The sequence below is a fragment of the Phascolarctos cinereus genome, unplaced genomic scaffold (genome assembly GCF_003287225.1).
Source record: "Phascolarctos cinereus isolate Bilbo 61053 unplaced genomic scaffold, phaCin_HiC Scaffold_3;HRSCAF=262, whole genome shotgun sequence".
Classification (NCBI taxonomy): Eukaryota; Metazoa; Chordata; class Mammalia; order Diprotodontia; family Phascolarctidae; genus Phascolarctos; species Phascolarctos cinereus.
In genome coordinates, this window is record NW_027555736.1 from 72,707,566 (window position 1) to 72,726,356 (window position 18,791).

At 38.0% G+C, this 18,791-nt stretch overlaps 1 protein-coding gene across 1 annotated transcript in view; it reads left to right on the forward strand.

The window, feature by feature from the left end:
* HPSE2 (heparanase 2 (inactive)) overlaps window positions 1-18,791 on the forward strand; it is a 730,238-nt gene that overhangs the window by 426,705 nt on the left and 284,742 nt on the right. The window contains exon 5 of the mRNA XM_020996755.2: window positions 11,368-11,539. Within this exon, the coding sequence (XP_020852414.1) occupies window positions 11,368-11,539 (172 nt within the window). The remainder of the gene's footprint in view (window positions 1-11,367; window positions 11,540-18,791) is intronic.

Here is an 18,791-nt window from a genome sequence, read left to right on the forward strand (position 1 = left end):
GGAGTTTCCACTAGCCAGCAAGTATGATTGTTCCCATTTGACAGGCAACAACAATGAGACTGACATGCGCCTTGACACAGCTGGTGAATGACAGAGTCCACATTCCAACTTCTGGCCCCGAGTCTAGTTCTTTCATCTTTTTTATAAAATTATATATATTTTTCAATTAACAAGCATTTATCTTTTCTTCCTCCCACCTCCTCCCATGGGGAGAGGGGAATAAATATAAAAGCAAAGCCCTTGTAACAAACACACAGTCAAGAAAAAACAAATCCCCATAATGGCTGTGTCCAGAAATGTGTATCTCATTCTGCATCTTGAGCCCATCACTTTTCTGTCGGGAGGTAAGCCTTTCCACTACACCATCTTTTCTCGTGAAATGTAATGCATTGGGGAGCAAACTGCTCATTTGGGTGAGTGCCTAGATTTTTCAGGCTCACTTTTTTGTTTGCTTAACTTTATGGGACTCTGAAAATGGCTGGCCAGGGATTTCAAAGCAGATCACTACGGCTGCTTTTGGGGGGTTTGTTTTGTTACTGCTGTTACACCTACAGCGACTTGATTCAGAGCATGGGAATAAAACCACACGTGAACTTGACTGTTTCTCTTTTAACCAGGATACAGCCCATCTGTAACAGCCAGGATCATATTTTCCCTCTGGTAATTTAACCTTTTTTTTATGTGAGACCTTCTTCTGGAGAATCTGGGATTCATTCCTATTACGGAATCAATGCTAATTATGATTTCATTTTGAGTAATAGCCATCTGAACTGACAACATGCCAGCATTCTCATGAATGGCTTTGTAATTTAATGCAATGCTTTTTGTTGATACTGATGCCGAAGAAATACAGCATGGCCTTGAGATTCTTGGACTCTGAGCTTCTCTGGAATAGGGGAATCTCTGAATCCAAAGACAAGGCACTTGGAGGAAGCTGGACCAGAGTCCCACAGATGCCTCCTCCTTTCTCCCCACTTTTCTCTGGTGGCAGACAGCTGTGAGAATCTGTACCTAACCTCTTGGTGCTTCAGTTTCCTCCCCTTAGCTGACACACATTTTCTCTTCTCGAACTTTCTTATTTCTGTCCCTTTCTCTTCCTCCCATCATTCTCCACTTCTCAGAGGGAGAAGGAGAGAATGGGGAAATACTCTAAGAGGAGAAATGGATTGGGCAGCCTGGATCAGATTGGAAAAGCATGACTTTAGCATATTCAGATCCTGAAATCTCAGTTGAGGTATTGATGTCCTCTGAGGCTATACGTGTGATAAATGATAGGGAATGGTTTGGGATTTGGGATGATTTACAGAATTAGGAAATTTTCTTCCTGGCCCTTTCATATCCCCACTCAGCCCCAATCACCCTAAGCACAGTTCCCTACCTCCATCTAATCTGAGTGCTCTACTTGTGCTTTCCTTTTATGACCCAGATCCACAATTAACCTATGCTACCTCACTCTACCCCCTTCTATGAATGGAATTTTCATTCACTGAGATCTAAGGAGATTGATTAGCTCAAGTAAAGGATAGATAGAAGGGAAATATTTATTGAGTCCAAAGAACAGCTGGAAAACTACAACTAAGAGAAACTTTTTGAGGACTGCGTAGACCAACATGGTAGGCAAAAGAAACTTCAGAAAGATCATCAAGTTTGCACATTTCTAAAAGGTTAAGTAATAATGGATTGCTTATATTTTAAAAGAGGGAGAAGAGGCAACTGTCTTTTTGTTATAGTCCATCATCTCTAAAAGTTAATGAAGGAAGATAGAAAAAAATACCCTTAGAAAAAGAGAGGGGAAAAGAAGAGAAGAATTTATTATTTCTTGTAGTATGGACATTACTGAAGGAAAAGAAGTTCAGGGGAATAAGGATATTATAAACCTTTTTATTGTCTGAGCCAAAGTATATTTTTAAAAATAAACATATTAATATAAAGTCAGTAAAGTGAGGAGAGGACTTGCCTGACACAAGAAGGAGGAAGACAAGGATTTGAAAGAGAAAGAATAATTAGGAAGATCACTTCAAGCAAAACAGACTATAGACCCAGAGAGTAGTTACAAAAAGGAATACAATTAGAAAGTGTGCAAGACTCATTGATTTGGGTATGGGCTGGAAGAAGAAGGAAAGGAGAGAAAACAGAGTGATTTGCTATAAGGAAAATAATTGTTGATTCCTGTTGCTTAATTCAGTAGCTTTTTAAATTTTGATTATTTTTCTTATGGAAATGGTGGAGGAGTGGATAGGGAAGCATTATAACAGGATTTGATAAAGGGAAATACAAATGTAATGCTCATAAGCATGAATGAGAATGGGATAAACTCACCCACAAATTAGAAGAGGTTGTCAAAGGGGCAGAATAGAAAGTAATTTGTTGGTTAAAGAAACATACTTAAAATATAAAGATATATTGACAGTTAAGATAATAAGGTAGATTAGAATTTATTGTGCTTCAGCTGAATCACAAAAAATGAAAATAGTGATGATGATTTTAGACAAGATAGCAACCAAACAAATATGATTAAAAGAAATTAGCAGGGAAGCTATGTTATGACTAAAAGTACCATAGATAATGAATCAGTAGCAATATTAATGTATCAAATGGCATACCATCTACTTAAGGTACTTTAAGTATTCGAGGAAAAACAAACTTATTTACAAGATGATCTAAATAGTAAAACAGTAGTTCTTTAATGTATTTCTTCAGACTTGGACAAATTGAACAGAAAGAGAAATAAGACAGAAATTAAGGATTTGAAGAAAATATTTGAACTGAATATGATGCATCTTCAGCAATTATTGAATGGTTATTTTGGGGAAATAACTGTTTTGTAGCTTCACATAAGTGTTCTTAGAAAAATTGGTCATGTGCAAAGGACATAAATAACTCATGAATTCAGAGAAATAGTAAACATTTTTATAGATGTAATTAGTCTACAGGCATGTTAAGTACTTAATGTGTACCAGGGACTGTGATAAGTATTGAGGATACAGAGAAAGAAAAAGATTTGGTGTCCCTTCAAAGTGCTCATGTTTTAATAAGAGAGACAACATGCAAATACCTTTACATACAAGACATATTTAGTGCAAATGGAAGATAATCTCAGAGGGCAAGTATTAGCAGTGGCAGGAATAAAACAAAAATTTAATATAATTAAAATGTAAACAATAAAGGAAACGTGACTCAAGAATCCATACTTGAACAGAGATGAAATATTGTCATCCTAAAGAATAAATGGGTCAAGAGCTAATCACAAAATAATAAATGCATTAAATAATATTATTACAGTGAAATACTATTCAAAACGTGTATGGTACAACTAAAGCAGTCCTCAGGCAAATGTGTATATCCCTGAACAAGTATGTCTGCAAAAGAGTGAGCTACTAACTTGAACAAACAGCTACAGAAACTAGAAAATCAAAGTCAGCAATCCTCGAACAAACCAGAAACAGAAATTCTGAAAATCAGAGAGGGGTTAAACAAACACTGAGAACAAAACTAAAAAAAACCTTTTACACTAATCAGTGAAAATGAGGGGTTTGGTTTTGTTAAAGATCAATATAGTGTACAACCCATTTGCTATTTAGTTTTTAAAAAGAGAATAATGGAAAATCATAGTACCAAAATCAAAATGTGGAGGGAGAATTCACAGCAAACAGAGAAGAAATAGAGAAAATTATCAGAAATTGCTGTACACAATTATATACCAACAATACTGAAAACATAAATGAAATGGATGAATATTTTAAAAATATAAAATATCCAAGGACCAAAACTCAGGACTTATAAATGCAAATTATTCCTTAGAGAAGTGCCACAATTGAAATAATGAAGAATATATTCATTGTTAATAGTTGAGCAATGCCAATATAGTAAAAATGACAGTGCCTAAATTAAATTTATGATTTAATGTACCCATGAAACTTTCAGATGATTACTTCATAGAAGTAGACAAAATAGCATCTCAATTTACTTAGAGGAACAAAAAAAATGAAGAATTTCAAATGAAATAATAAAAATGTAGGAATGATTGAGAAAATTTTAAACTATTTACAAAGTAGTAACTATTTGGAACTAGTTCAAAATGGTATAGTGGCTGACCTTGGAGAAAGAAAAACTTACCTTCAAATTCTGCCCCTGTCACATACTAGCCCCTGGGTAAGTCATTTACCTGCTCAGTAAGACCAGGCAACTTTCTAAGACTACAAATTGCAAGGCAGATGCCAGCCTCTGGGAGTTCCAGTACTTCCCTATACCAATGAAACCATAAGTCCTATACAAAAACAGAAATAGTGGGGCATACTAGACAAGCAAGCTTCAAACAAGCCAAATATACAATAACTTTGATAAATTAAAAATCACGAGCTATTAGGTAAATTAAACAAGAATTGTTAGGAAAACTGGAAAATGGTTAGACAGGAAATAGATGGGGATGAGCATGTTATACCATATACCAAAATAAACTTCCACAGTGTCAGCAATATTAACACATAAACCAGAGAATAACGGAAGGTGTTGTCTTTCAGATATTTGTGAAGGGAATTCATAGCTACACAAGGGATAGAGGAGATCACAATAGACAATTTCCATTATATGGAATTTTAAATTTTTTGTGTGAGCAAAATCAGTGCAGCGAAAATACAAAAAGAAATTTCTGAGTTAAAAATATTCTTTGCATCATATATGTTTGATCTAAAATGTAGAGGGAAGAGACACAAGGAGACTTTCCCCAGCAAACAAGTGGAAAAAGGGTATGAGCAGTTCTCAAGGGAACAAAGGCAAGGGGTAGCTAGGTGGCACAGTGGATAGAGCACCAGCCTTGGAATCAGGAGTACCTGAGTTGAAATGTGACCTTAGACACTCGACACTTACTAGCTGTGTGACCCTGGGCAAGTCACTTAAACCCATTGCCCAGCCAAAAAAAACCCAAAACAAAAAAAGAGAAGAGGGAGCCAAGATGGCAGAGTGAAAGCAGTGACTTGCTTGAGCTCTCCTCCAAACCCCTCCAAATACTCATAAAAAATGGCTCTAAACAAATTCTGAAGCAGCAGAACCCACAAAAAGACAGAGTGAAACAAATTTCCAGCCCAAGACAACATGGATGATTGATCAGAAAGGTGTGTCGCTCCAGGCTGGGAGCCCAGCGCAGTGCAGCGTGGGTGCACAGGCCGCAGCAAACCTGGAGCAGGCCTCAGAGGACTGAATCTCGGGCAGCTGTGGAGGTTTCCAGATTCCTCAATCCACCAATGCCAAAGACAAATTAGAAGGTCAGTGGGAAAAGTCTGTTTCTGTCCGTGCTGAGAAAGGAAGGCGGGGTTTCAGCTCCATTCCCCAAGAGCATGGCCCTGTAGGGGGGCAGCTGCTTCCTGAGCTTCCGGCCCACAGACTGAGGGGGAATCCAGTGGCTGATCAGAGAGGGATTGCAGAGATCTCTTTGCCAGTGCTGAGGCAGGAATCTCTTCCTTTGCCCATGTTTGGATCTGGGCCACAGTTCTGGGCAGCGGTGCTGGGGTGAGGAGGAATGCTGACTTGGTGGAGCTTGTAGTAATTGTGGAGAGAAGACCCTCCTCACAGTCACAGGACAGAAAGGAATACTTGTAGTCGCAGGCCAGGAAAGGAGTAAACACCTTGCTCCTTATCATACCACCTTGGAAGAACTGAAAATTTACAGGTCCCTACAAGTATCTCTGAAAACAGCTGTACAAACCCCGAAGCTTGGGACAGTACATTCTCCACATTGGAAGCAGATTCTTACCTTAACAAAGAGTTTAAAACTCAAGTAATTGGCGGGATCATGAGCAAGCGGGGCAAAAAGAGTCAGACTATATTATCTTACTTTGGTGAAAAAGAAGATCAAAATATACAACCAGAAGAAGACAACAAAGTCAAAGCCCCTACATCCAAAGCCTCCAAGAAAAATATGAATTGGTCCCAGGCCATGGAAGAGCTCAAAAACGATTTTGAGAAGCAAGTTAGAGAAGTAGAGGAAAAACTGAGAGTGACGCTAAAGGAGACCCAAAAAAATACCGAAGAAAATAACACCTTAAAAAATAGCCTAACCCAAATGGCAAAAGAGGTCCAAAAAGCCAATGAGGAGAAAAATGCCCTAAAAAGAAAAATTGGCCAATGGAAAAGGAAGTCCAAAAGCTTACTGAAGAAAATACTTCCTTAAAAATTAGAATAGAGCAATTGGAAGATAGTGACTTTATGAGAAATCACGACACAGTAGAACAAATCCAAAAGAATGAAAAATTAGAAAACAATGTGAAATATCTCATTGGAAAAACAACTGACCTGGAAAATAGATCCAGGAGAGAGAATTTAAAAATTATTGGACTATCTGAAAGCCATGATCAAAAAAGAGCCTAGACATCATCTTTCAAGAAATTATCAAGGAAAACTGCCCTGATATATTAGAACCAGAGGGCAAAATAGAAATGAAAGAATCCCAGATCTCCTCCTGAAAGAGATCCCCAAAGGAAAACTCCTAGGGAATATTTGTACCAAATTCCAGAGTTCCCAGGTCAAGGAGAAAATATTACAAGCTGCCAGAAGGAAACAGTTCAAGTACTGTGGGAACACAATCAGGATAACACAAGATTTAGCAGCTTCTACATTAAAGGACCAGGGCATGGAATATAATATTCCAGAGGGCAAAGGAGATAGGATTACAACCAAGAATCACCTACCCAGCAAAACTGAGTATAATCCTTCAGGGGAAAAAATGGTCATTCAGTGAAATAGAGGACTTTCAAGCATTCCTGATGAAAAGACCAGAGCTGAATAGAAAATTTGACTTTCAAATACAGGACTCAAGTGGAACATGAAGAGGTAAACAGGAAAGAGAAATCATAAGAGACTTATTAAGATTGAACTGTTTACATTCCTGCATGGAAAGATGATATTTATAACTCATGAGACCTTTGTCAGTATCAGGGTAGTTGGAGGAAAAAAATTATATGTATGTATATGTAGATAGATAGATAGAGGGCACAGGGTGAGTTGAAGATTAAGGGGTCATATCTGGAGAATAAAATTAAGGGATGAGAGAGGATTATATTTGGAGAAGAAGAAAGGGAGAGGTAGAATGGGGTAAATTATCTCACAAAAAAAAACAGAAAAGTCTCTTACAGTGGAAGGGGAAACAGGGGAAGGTGAGAGGGAATGAGTGAATCTTATTCTCATAGGATTTGGCTTAAGGAGGGAATAACATACACATTCAATTGGGTATGGAAATCTGTCTTACCCTACAGGAAAATAGGGGGGAAAGGGGACAAGAGAGCAGGGGATGATAGAGAGGAGGGCAGATTGGGAAAGGGGTTAATCAGAAGTAAATACTTCTGAGGAGGGACAGGATCAAAAGAAAGAATAGAATAAATGGGAGGGCAGGATAGGATTAAGGGAAATAGAGTTAGTTTTTCACAACATGTCTACTATGGACATGTTTTGCATAACTGCACATGTACAACTTATATTGAGTTGCCTGCCTTTTCAATGAGGGTGGGTGGGGAGGGAGGAAGAGAGAAAATTTGAAACCTAAAGTTTTAAAAACATATGTTTAAAAAAAATGTTTTCACATGCTACTGGGAAATAAATATAGGAAATGGGGTACAGAAGTCTATCCTGCCCTACAGGAAAATAGAAGGGGAAGGGGATAAGAGAAGGGGAGAGAGATAGAAGACAGAGTAGGGGAAGGGATATTCAGAATGCATGCCATCTTGGGGTGGGGGGAGGGGGAGATGGGGTGAAAATTTGGAACTCAAAAACTTGTGGAAGGGAATGTTGAAAACTAAAAATAAATAAATTTATATTGAAAAAAAATACTTCCCCTAAAAAAAAAGAGAGAGAAGAAAGGCAACTCTCAATAATCACATGAAAATTCTTCAAATCATTAATAATAAGAAAAATGAAAAAAAACCCTAAGATTTTATGTTGTCAGATCAAGTTGGCAAAGATGATAAAAGATTAAAAAAAAACAGTGTAGAAAGGGCTGTGGGAAAACAGGCATAGTAACACACTGTTGGTGGAGCAATCAACTGATCCATCCGTTCTGTCATCAATTTGGAATTATATGAGAATACCTAATAAATTATTCATTCCCTTAACCTAGCCATCATCCTATTGAGCATATATGCCAAGGGGAAGGAAGGAAGGAAGGAAGGAAGGAAGGAAGGAAGGAAGGAAGGAAGGAAGGAAGGAAGGAAGGAAGGAAGGAAGGAAGGAAAGAAGGAAGGAAGGAAGGAAGGAAGGAAAGAAGGAAGGAAGGAAGGAAGGAAGGATGAAGGAAGGAAGGATGAAGGAAGGAAGTTAAGCACTTAGAATGTGCCAGACACTGTGCAGATGCTGGAGACAAAAATACAAACAAAAAGAAATGCAGTTCCTGCCCTCAAGTAGCTCACATTCTGATGGAAAACACCACATGACAGGAAGCTAATAAGCGTGGTAAGAGGGTGTTTTTGACCAGTCTTGTTGATAAATGTTTCCTAAAAATGTAAAACAAAATGCATGCAGCATTGTAAATAAAATTAATGTGGAAAGGCTTCAAAACTCTGGCCAGGTAGGATACTTAACGTTAGTACCATGCCTCTAAAATGAAGGGATATCCCTGATAGTAATTAAAATCAGTTTTTTTCAGGGAATATTTTCACAAGGAAAGAAGTTTGTGTAGATAAGATATCTTCTCTGATAGAATATAAATTCCTTAAGCAGGGATTATTTCCTTTTTTCTCTTTATGTGTGCAGTACCTATTACATAGTAGGTGCTTAATACTCTATTTTTTTAAAAAATAATTTTTATTCAATTTTATTAATGGTACAAAACCTTTTTCACTCAGTAAAATATTCTATTATTCATCTTATTTTAGTTAAATATGATTAAATATCCTTAAAATGCTGGGTTTAACAATAATAGCTAGCCTTTATGTAATATAAACTTTTAAGATTGCAAAGCATTTTCTATTTGTTATCTCATTTAGGTCCAGATTTGTCACAGTGGTACACTGATTCTAAGATCTGGATCTAAGTTCAGGTTTTTTTCACTTTATTTGATGTTAATGACTGCCATAGATGAGAAAAAATACCTTATAAACATACATAGCTCCAAATCAAAGAAATACGTCGTTGGCTGTACTTGCTAAACCATGGTGCTCATTTTTCAGGCCTATCCATCAATTGTACGAAGGTTTAATAAATGGTCGTTCATTGATGTTTATTTGCTGCATGGAATCCGTATTTTAATAACTAAATTGGAAGCAAGAAGGAATACTCAGTAAAATCTCCAAGCTTTCACGGAGCTCTTCTAAATAATCACATACACAGCCAGTGAGGAGAGATGGAAAGAAGATTCTAGGGAGCTTTGCAGATAAGTAGGAGAATGGCAGGTGAACTTCAGTGTGGAAGTTCAAGGTAAAGAACTTATAAAAAATAACCCAAATACGAGTCAAGGATGAGAAGTTTTAAGCCTTGAGTTATGTACGGCCCTGAAGACATTGGTTTATTGAGCAGCTAAGGATGCCCCAAATCAAGAAGGGCAAGGGATACAAAACTCAAAACATTATTTCGTGTTTTAAAAAGTTGTGTGACTTTGGGGAAGTCCCTTCACTTCAGTTTCCTCATCGGTAAAATGGAGATCATAATAGCACTTCCTCCTGGGCTTGATGGAATGAGATGATACTTATAAAGTGCTTAGCACAGTGACTGGCACATAGTACATGCTATATAAATATTAGCTATTATTGTTGTTCTCATTATTACAAGGCAACATTATGTATGGGATAGAATTTTGCATTTCAAAGTCGGGAGACCTGAGGTTTGAATTCTGTCTCATGCATTTAATATCTATGTGATCATGGGTGAATCTGTTACTCATTCAGTAACTCTTAGAGACTCTCATCTATAGCAGCTTGCTAATTAACATCAGTAGAGAGGATTTCCACACTGAGAATTGCTGCCACCTTCATTTCTTCCGCTGTAAAATAGGGATAATAATATATGCCCTATCTATCAAATTTAGAAGAACTATAGAATAAATGTAGAATAACTATAGAATAAATAAAAATAGAATAAATATAGGACTTAAAATGCCATATAAATTTGACCTGTTAACTATTACAAACAGTAAACATTCAATAAAATGTAGAGAACATTGCAGATCATATGTGTGCACAGAGGAAACATGGCATGGAGGAAAGGGTTCTGGTCCTGTATTCAAGAAGGCCTGAGTTCAGATCTTACTTTACCTACTTCTTTTCCCTGTGGTGACAGACAAATCACTCAACCGTTGGGAGTCTTAAACAATTCTCTAAGACTTGTATGCTAAATTATAGACAGTTGGAATTTTCATCAGTGACAGACTTCCTATACTGCCAAAACCACAAGTCCTTGGCATGTTAATGTACTGAAGGGGTGGGGGAGGAAAGGAAATAATCATTTCCTTAACACCTCCTATGTGCCAAGTACTGTGCTAAATATGAAACAAACATTATTTAATTTGACCCTCGTGACGACCATACATCCACAGAAAACAAGGGCCTTGAAGCTAGGATGTTTCATTTCTATCCTTGTTTCCCTAGCACCTAGTGCAATGACTGATATGTAGTAGACCCTTAAAAACGCTGATTGATTGATTGGGTGCTGATGGTGATGCAAAGAAAACATATCTTCAGAGAGCTTAGAATCCAGTTTGGGGAGTGGTAAAATAAAATACCCCCATACAATTATTGTAAAAAATAGAATGTGGCCACATAATATCTCCTGAGATGTAATGCTAGGGCAGTTTAGAGGAGAATTCAAAATCATGAAGCATCTCTAAGTAGTCCTCCATCTGTGGAAGGATGGCAAAACAAAACTGGACAAGGCCTAGTGAAGAGTAACCAAATGATCAAGGTGATTAAGAGGCCATCTTGAAAATACAGAGTAAGAAGCTGAGACTACATAGAAAGGCAATCTCTTCCTTAAATCTGGAAACAATGAGAGCCGGGAAGGGATATGATCCAAGCCTGAAACATGTTGAGGACGGACACGAGCTTGTTCTCCAAATCCTAGTCCTCAGTAATAAGGTATCACCCCCTTGGGGGAGGATCACTGTGGTAGAAATAAAAGGAACTTCAGACAGTGCATAGTTAACTCATGAAACTTGTTACTCCCAAGATAGGATACAGATTGAAAATGTAAATTAGTTCAAGAAGAATTTGTATTCCTTCATGGATGAAAAAGCTCTGTAGTACACAAATCACTAAAATACCATTGGCAATAAAGGAGCAAGATATAGAGGTATCATAGTGGAAATAGGCTTGGCAATAGAGGAGGAGGCAAGGCTTAGTGAATAGGAAGTCCATTCTGTCCAACACTGACTTACTCTCGCTTTTTATCTAGAGCCAAACAACTATAGGACCATGCATGGCCGTGCAGTGAATGGCAGCCAGCTGGGAAAGGACTATATCCAACTAAAAAGTCTGTTGCAGCCCATCAGAACTTATTCCAGAGCCAGCTTGTATGGACCCAATATTGGGCGTCCCCGGAAGAATGTCATAGCTCTTCTAGATGGGTAAGTAAAATAGTTTTGAACAAGTGAAAATACAATGCAATAATATTTGCAGGGAAATGACTCCCCTCCACCCCAAATTATATACTAAGTCTGTTGAGGTAGTATATGATAATAGATAGAGTGCTGGTCTTGAAGTCAGGGAGAGCTGATCCAAATCTCACTGATGCTTAGTATTTGTGTGAGAATGGGCAAGTTATTTAATCTCTCTAAGCCCTCTAAGCTTGGGAGGTTCTCTAATAGCATAAGTTATAGAAGGAGATGTCTAAAGAGACTAGCATTTATGTACCGGAACATCACAAACCATTTTAGGTTTTTAATTATATTTACAGGAGATAGAAATGGCAAAACCACTCCAGTATCTTTGCCAAGAAAACCCCAGTTGCGATCACAAAGGTTACACACAACTGAAATGACTCAACAACAAAAACAACACAGTAATTAGAAGCAAGAGGATTTAAAGGAAAACGAAATCATAGCTGTAGCACAACCCTGTAAGAATAGTGTCAGGAATGTTAGAACTCAATAACTCAAATAAGGTTTTTAATGCTATAGAAAATTAACAAGGCAGAACCAGATAAAATTACTGCTCAGGGTAGATGGAATGAGGATAAAGGAGAGAAGATAGCTGTTCAATCTTTTATTTTTGCTCCTGTTTTTTTTTTTCTGACAAGGAGGATTATCATTTAGCCAGAAATTACAGAAGAAAAATGATTAATATGTAGTTGATTTCAAGACAAATGAGGGGGACAGCTAGGTGCCGAGCATCAGCCCTGGAGTCAGGAGGACCTGAGTTCAAATCAAGCCTCAGACACATAACACTTACTAGCTGTGTGACCCTGGGCAAGTCACTTAACCCCATTGCCTAGCCAAAAAAAAAAAAGACAAATGAGGAAACAGTAAACGTTTCTTGTGTTAGCAAAGTGAATAATCTGCTCTCAGATTATTCTTTTTTTATTTGTTTTTACAGGAATATTTCAAATACCTCTCTTTTATTGAAGGGCCATCTTATCCACTTATGATTAGGTTCAGATAGCAGGATATATGTTTTAGGTTGTATCTTAAGCTTCCTTGCTTTTTCAAATGTATCATTCCATTCCCTTCTGCAGTTGCTTATGAGTACAGAATAGTTTTGTGTTATTAGAATTCAGTTTCTTTTATATTTGAAGCTATTACTCCTGGTTGCTTGTAGAATTTATTGTTTGGCATTGGAATTGGGAAATTTAATCACAATATGTCTTAGAATTTGAAGTATAGAGTTTTTTTAAATTTTCCTTTTTGAAGGCTGTGGATTTTTCCATTGGTGCTTTTTTTTCCCCTCCATTCAGAAGTTCTGGTCAGATTTCTTATATAATATCTTGTATTATGAAGTTCAAGTTTTTTGACTTGTGTTCTCCTGGGAGGCCTGTGATCCTTAAGTTGTCTTTGTACAGTCTATCACGCCGAATGTTTTTGCTTACGTAGAGATGATGTATTCATTAACATTGTTGGTAAAATTATTGCTTTTTGCTTTTCTTATTACAGATTCACATTAGTGTATTTGTATTACCAACCTATCACCTTGGATTCAAGTTTTCCAATTCTGATAATTATTTCTGTCATGCAGACCATAAAAAATCTGCTATTCATTTTGTCTAAGCTCTTCTCTCAAGGTTCTTATTTGTCTCATGGTCCATTGTGGAATGTTCTTCTGTGGTCCCATGTTCTTTTGGGATCAACAGATTTCTGTGTTTCAATGGGTAATCATTCAATTTTCTTTGCCTTACAACATTTATCAAGAGATTTTGTAATCTTTTGGTTGTCTTATTACTAATATTTCCTTATGATTTTAGTGTCTTCCTTGTTGATTTGTCTACTTGTGATCTAAGTTTTTAACTGAGTTTTCTTCTTCCTGACATCTTTGGTGGTTTTAGTCCTTTTTCGTCTTTTATTGCCTTATTACTTACTTTCTGACTACTTCCCAATTGACATTGGGTTTCCCTCAAGGTTACCTCATTCTCCTACCATATATTTACTTTTCATCCACCTTAGCTCTTGTTTAAAGTGACTTCTGAAGGAATGGTACCCAGCTAGATGCCAATCATCTTTCCTTTAGGTCCGGTGCAGTCTGTCACCTTAGCTCCGTGGCCCAATTCCCTTTGTCATTTAGTTCTCTGAGGAGGCTAAATCAGTATTTGTCACTTTTTGTAGAAATGGTATAAGGTAGAGTAGATTTCTGCAGCTTTAGGGTTCCTCATTCCTAGAGATGACCTCAGACAGAACAAAGTCCCACCTTCCCCTACCTCCTCCTCCTTTGCATATGGCTAGGCATAGTTGAGGTCTGCTGATTGTTGCAACAGAATGCAGGGGTTAAAGGCAGGAGTGGTATGTGCTGACAGAGGCTAAAACAACAAGGAAATTGCAAAGCGCATGCTAGGGTACAAGCTGATACGTTGATTTGTATGTCCTGACATAACATGGAGACTGGTGGTGCTAAGGGATCTGCTGAGGAAATGGCATCCTCCACCACTGATTAACAAGGCTCCTTGGTTTCTTGTCCTGTGGAGACAGCTGTAACTACTCTGCCTCTGACATATAATCTCTCTTTTGTTTTTTGGTTGGTTTTTTTTAAATGTTTTGTTTAGAGTAAACGGGGACTAGAGAAATGCCTAATTGTTTGTTGGTCATGTGACCCAGGACATAAATGGGAATATATAGTAAGGGTGTCCCTTGCTAACCTTGATGAGACCAAGTCACCAGCCCCAGATGACCTGTATCCCAGAGTGCTGACACAGGCTTCTGTGATTACTGACCACTATCAGTGATCTTTTAAATCAGATCATTGAGAATGGGAGAGGTATCTCAACCACAGAGAAGAGCTAATGTCTCCTAAAGGGGAAGGTGAAGAGAATGAAACCTGAAGACTAGAGGCCAATGAGCTTGACTTTGATTCCTGGGAAGATTCTTGAATATCATTAAAACATAATTAGTGACTATCTAGAAAAGGAAATGATTATTACAACCAAGCAGTAGCTTCATTAAGAAGAGGTCGTATCATACTAACCTCATTTCCTTTTTAAAGAGTTACTAGACAGGTTGTGATTGTTGTTTAGTCATTTCAGTCCTGTCTGACTCTTCATGACCCCATTTGGGGTTTTCTTGGCAAAGATAGTGGAGTTGTTTGCTATTTCCTTCTCCAGCTCTTTTTACAGATGAGGAGACTGAGGCAAACAGAGTTAAGCGATTTGCCTAGGGTCACACAGTTATCAAGTGTCTGAGGCCAGATTTGAACTCAGGAAGGATGAGTCTTCCTGACCCCCAATCCTGGCACACTATCCACTGTGCCACTTAGCTGCCTACTGCACAGATAGCATAGAGGAATTTTATAAGTATGGTTTATCTATATTTTATCAAAACATTTGATAAAGTCACTTACAGATTTCTTGTGGTCGAGATTAAGAGCTGTGAACTAGATAATAGTCCAATTGGAAGGATTCAGAAATTGTTGAAGGACTATATTCAAAGAATAATAATTAGTGGTTGGATGTCAGCATGGAAAAAGGTCTCTAGTAGAGTTACCTTTAACATTTTTATTGGCTGAAGGCATACTTTCCAAATTTAGAGATAATCAATACCGACATAGAAGGGGGTAGCTGACTTGTTAGGTGACAGAATCAAGGATCTCAAAAGATCTTGATAGGTAAATTTCACTTAATAAAGTGAAATTTAATAGAAGTAAATCTAAAATCCTGGATTCCAAAAATCCCAAAAATCCACTTCATACATGTAATATAAGGATAAATGTGACTAGGCATAAGTTTAGCAAAATGGTGTAGGTTTTAGTGAGCCGAAAGCTCAATATGAGTCAAGTGTGATCTTGCAGCCCCCCAAAATCTAATTTGATCTTGGACTATACTAAGAGATTCCTAACATCCTTGAATAGGGAGGTTCTAGTCCCCCTAGACTTTCTCTAACTTAGATATTAGTGTGTTCAGTTCTAGTAACTACATTTTGGGGTGCTCACTAGTAAAAGTGGGAGAGATTACAGAGGAAAGTGATCAGGATGATGAAGAGCCTTGAATACGTGCCACACGTCTGGGTCTATAATTGCTGCTTCTGGGGAGACCGAGGTTGGCACATTGTGTAGGCTCAGGACTTTTGAGTTGCAGGCCAGCTAAAATCAATGAGGGGTCTCCACTAAATCCAGCACCAATATGGTGAGCCATTGGGAGCATTAGGTTGCCTGAGGAGAAGTGAACCAATTCAGCAAGAAAATGGAGGTTAATGCTCCTGTGCCAGTCGGTAGTGGAATTGGGCCAGTGAGTGATTGGTGCACTTCCAGTCAGGGACAGATAGCAAGACTCAGTCTTCAAAGGAAAAGAAAGAAATAGTGAGGGAAGAAAGGGAGGGAGGGAAGGAGGAAGGAAGGAAGGAAGGATGTTTAGCTTGTAAAAGAGATAACTTCAGTAGGGGTGTGGGTGGAGATGGGTGGATCATGGTAGCTGTCTTTTAAGTATTTAAAGTAGCATCATGTGAAAGAAGTGTTGGATTTGTTCTGCTTGGCTCCTGAGGGCAGAATTAGGAACAGTGGGTAGAAGTTACCAAGATGCTTGGTATGAGTAACAAATATCCAAGCAATTAGAACCTTCCGAAAAAGGAATGGGGTGCTCCAGGAGGTTGTGAATCTCTTCTTAATAACAGTCTTCCATAAGAAATGATGAACAGGCTGACTTCAGAAAAACCTGGAAAGACTTATATGGTCTGATGCTGAGTGAAGTGAGCAGAACCAGGAGAACGTTGTACACGGTAACAGGCATGTTATGCAATGACTAAGATTGTTAAACTGAACCTTTCTCAGCATTATGAGGATCTAAGACATTTCCAGAGGCCTCGGGATGGATAATGCTGTTCACATTCAAAGAAAGAACTATGGAAGTCATATCGCTATCACTTATTTTTACCTTCTGTTGAGTTTTGTTTCCTCTTTCTGATGGTTCCTCGTATTGGTTTTAATTTTCACTTACAACTTCACTAATGTGAAAATATGTTTAATAGGAATGTAAATGTAAAGCCTGTATCAGATTGTGCGCCGTCTTGGGGAGGGTGGGGGGGAAGAAAAGGGAGAAAAATTTTCAACTCAAAAGCATATGGAAAAAATAAAAAAATCTAAAATAAAGAAATAACAGTCTTCCAACAAAGGCTGGGTAATCATTTGCAGAATATGGTGAAGAGGAGATGAGTATTCAACACTGGGTTGGGTGAGATGGTATCTGAAATCTCTTTCAAGTTTGAGGTTCTCTGATTCTGTTTTTGAACCTGAACTAGGAGTGGGACCTGGAGGAGCTCCTGCTTTCTCAGCAGGCAAGGCTTGTAGTAGAAGTTGGAACTAGGGAAAGAAGACAGTCGATCAGCATTTTGTACCAGCCTATTAGGGGCTTCCCTTTGTTCCCGAGAACACCTAGGGACTAAAATGCATGTGAAACAGACTTGTGATACAAATTATTGCTGCTGTTAGACAATATGTAAATATCTACCATCAATCAACAAGGATGAAATATTAGGACAATTTCTAAACATTTTCTAAGTCTAATAGAGGACACATAGTCTCTCCCTATGGGGAGCCCTTCCTCTGATAGAAGAGATGTCATCAGTATAGGTACATTAAATTATGGGGAGGCAAGAGGAGTTCATTTGATCTTCACAACAATCTTGGGAGGTAGGTGCTATTACTATACTCATTTTATAGTTGAGGAGACTGAAGCAAACGAAAGTTAAGTGATTTGCCCAGGATCGCCCAGCTAGGAAGTGTCTGAGTTCACATTTGAACTCAGGTCTTTCTGACTCCAGACCCAACCCTCTATCCCTTCTGCCAGCTGCCTCTGTATAAGTGCCGGAGGGGAAAAAAGTAATGTTTGTAGTCAGTGAGCTCCACCCTGGACCTTTCCATTCCATTACTCAGAAAAGGCTTTTTAGGAGAAGGTGATACACACCTAATCACATACTTAGTGGCCTGTGCTGTCAAATGATAGGCAGTTTGGAGTAGAATCAGGGGCTTCTTAACGATGTTTATGTCACTCATGTTCTCAGAAGAAAGTTTTTAAACAGATAAAATAAAATATGTAGGATTTACAAAGAAGATCAATTATTTTGAAATACAATTATCAAAAGCTTTTTGAAAATAAAACAAGTCTGTTAAGATTCTTTTTACATGTAATTGGGAAAATAATAAAATATTATTTTAAAAAAAAGACAAATCCTCAGATTCCAGGGCTAGATGATCTTTTAGGGCTTTCCTGAGCTCCAATATTCTGCAATTCACATTAGTTTCTAGTAAGGTGAGTGAAATTAAATTGTCTGAATAATCTTTGATTTCTTCTTCCACTCTCAGTTTGAAATCCAGACAGAAGCAGGAGAGGGAAATTTCCTTTTTGCCTTCCCACCCCACACAGAATGAAGCATCCCCCATAGCACTGTGGGAATTAACACTGGTCAAATGCCTTCTGTATGCAAGACATTGTGCTAGGCTCAAATCTGACAGGAGAAAATTATTTTTATGCTTCTCCAGTGGTTCAGTGCTTAGAAATATGAGAAGGGTCTCCTGGGGTAATACTCTGATCCCTCTCTTAATTCTTCCTTTGCATACAGAACTCTCTCAGCTAATGAGAGGGAATTGTAGATACAAGGCAGGTTTCTTGGTTTTTGGCTACATAGACAAAAGGGGCCTCATGTCCTCTTGACCCTGCCATGCCTCTTCCATGAATCTTTTGTTCATAATGACTTTTTGGAGTGTGTGTGTGTATGTTTGTGCGCACAAAGAGAGACATCCAGATATGATGCTAACACACTCATAAAGGGTGGTAGAGCCCTGGATTTAGAATGAGAAAACACACATTTGAATCCTGGTTACACTTATTAGCTGAAAATTGCATGCCGGTTAATCTCTCTGAGGCAGTCTGCATTATGTGTAAGATATTTTTAAATTCTATAGTCATATGGATTATCATGGACAAGTTTCATAGCCTCTTAGTGCTCCATCATCATCATCACCACCACCACCACCACCGCTAGCACTAGCACTATCATCATCACTAATACTTAAGGTTTGCAAAATGCTTTAAATACGTTATCTCATCTGAATGTAACAACCCAGTGAATTAGATGTTATTATGATCCCCATTTCATAAATGAGAAAACTGAGACTGTTTCACCAAGGATCACACAGCTATAACAGCTGTTTGAGACAGAATTCATATTCAGGTCCGGAACACTATCTCCT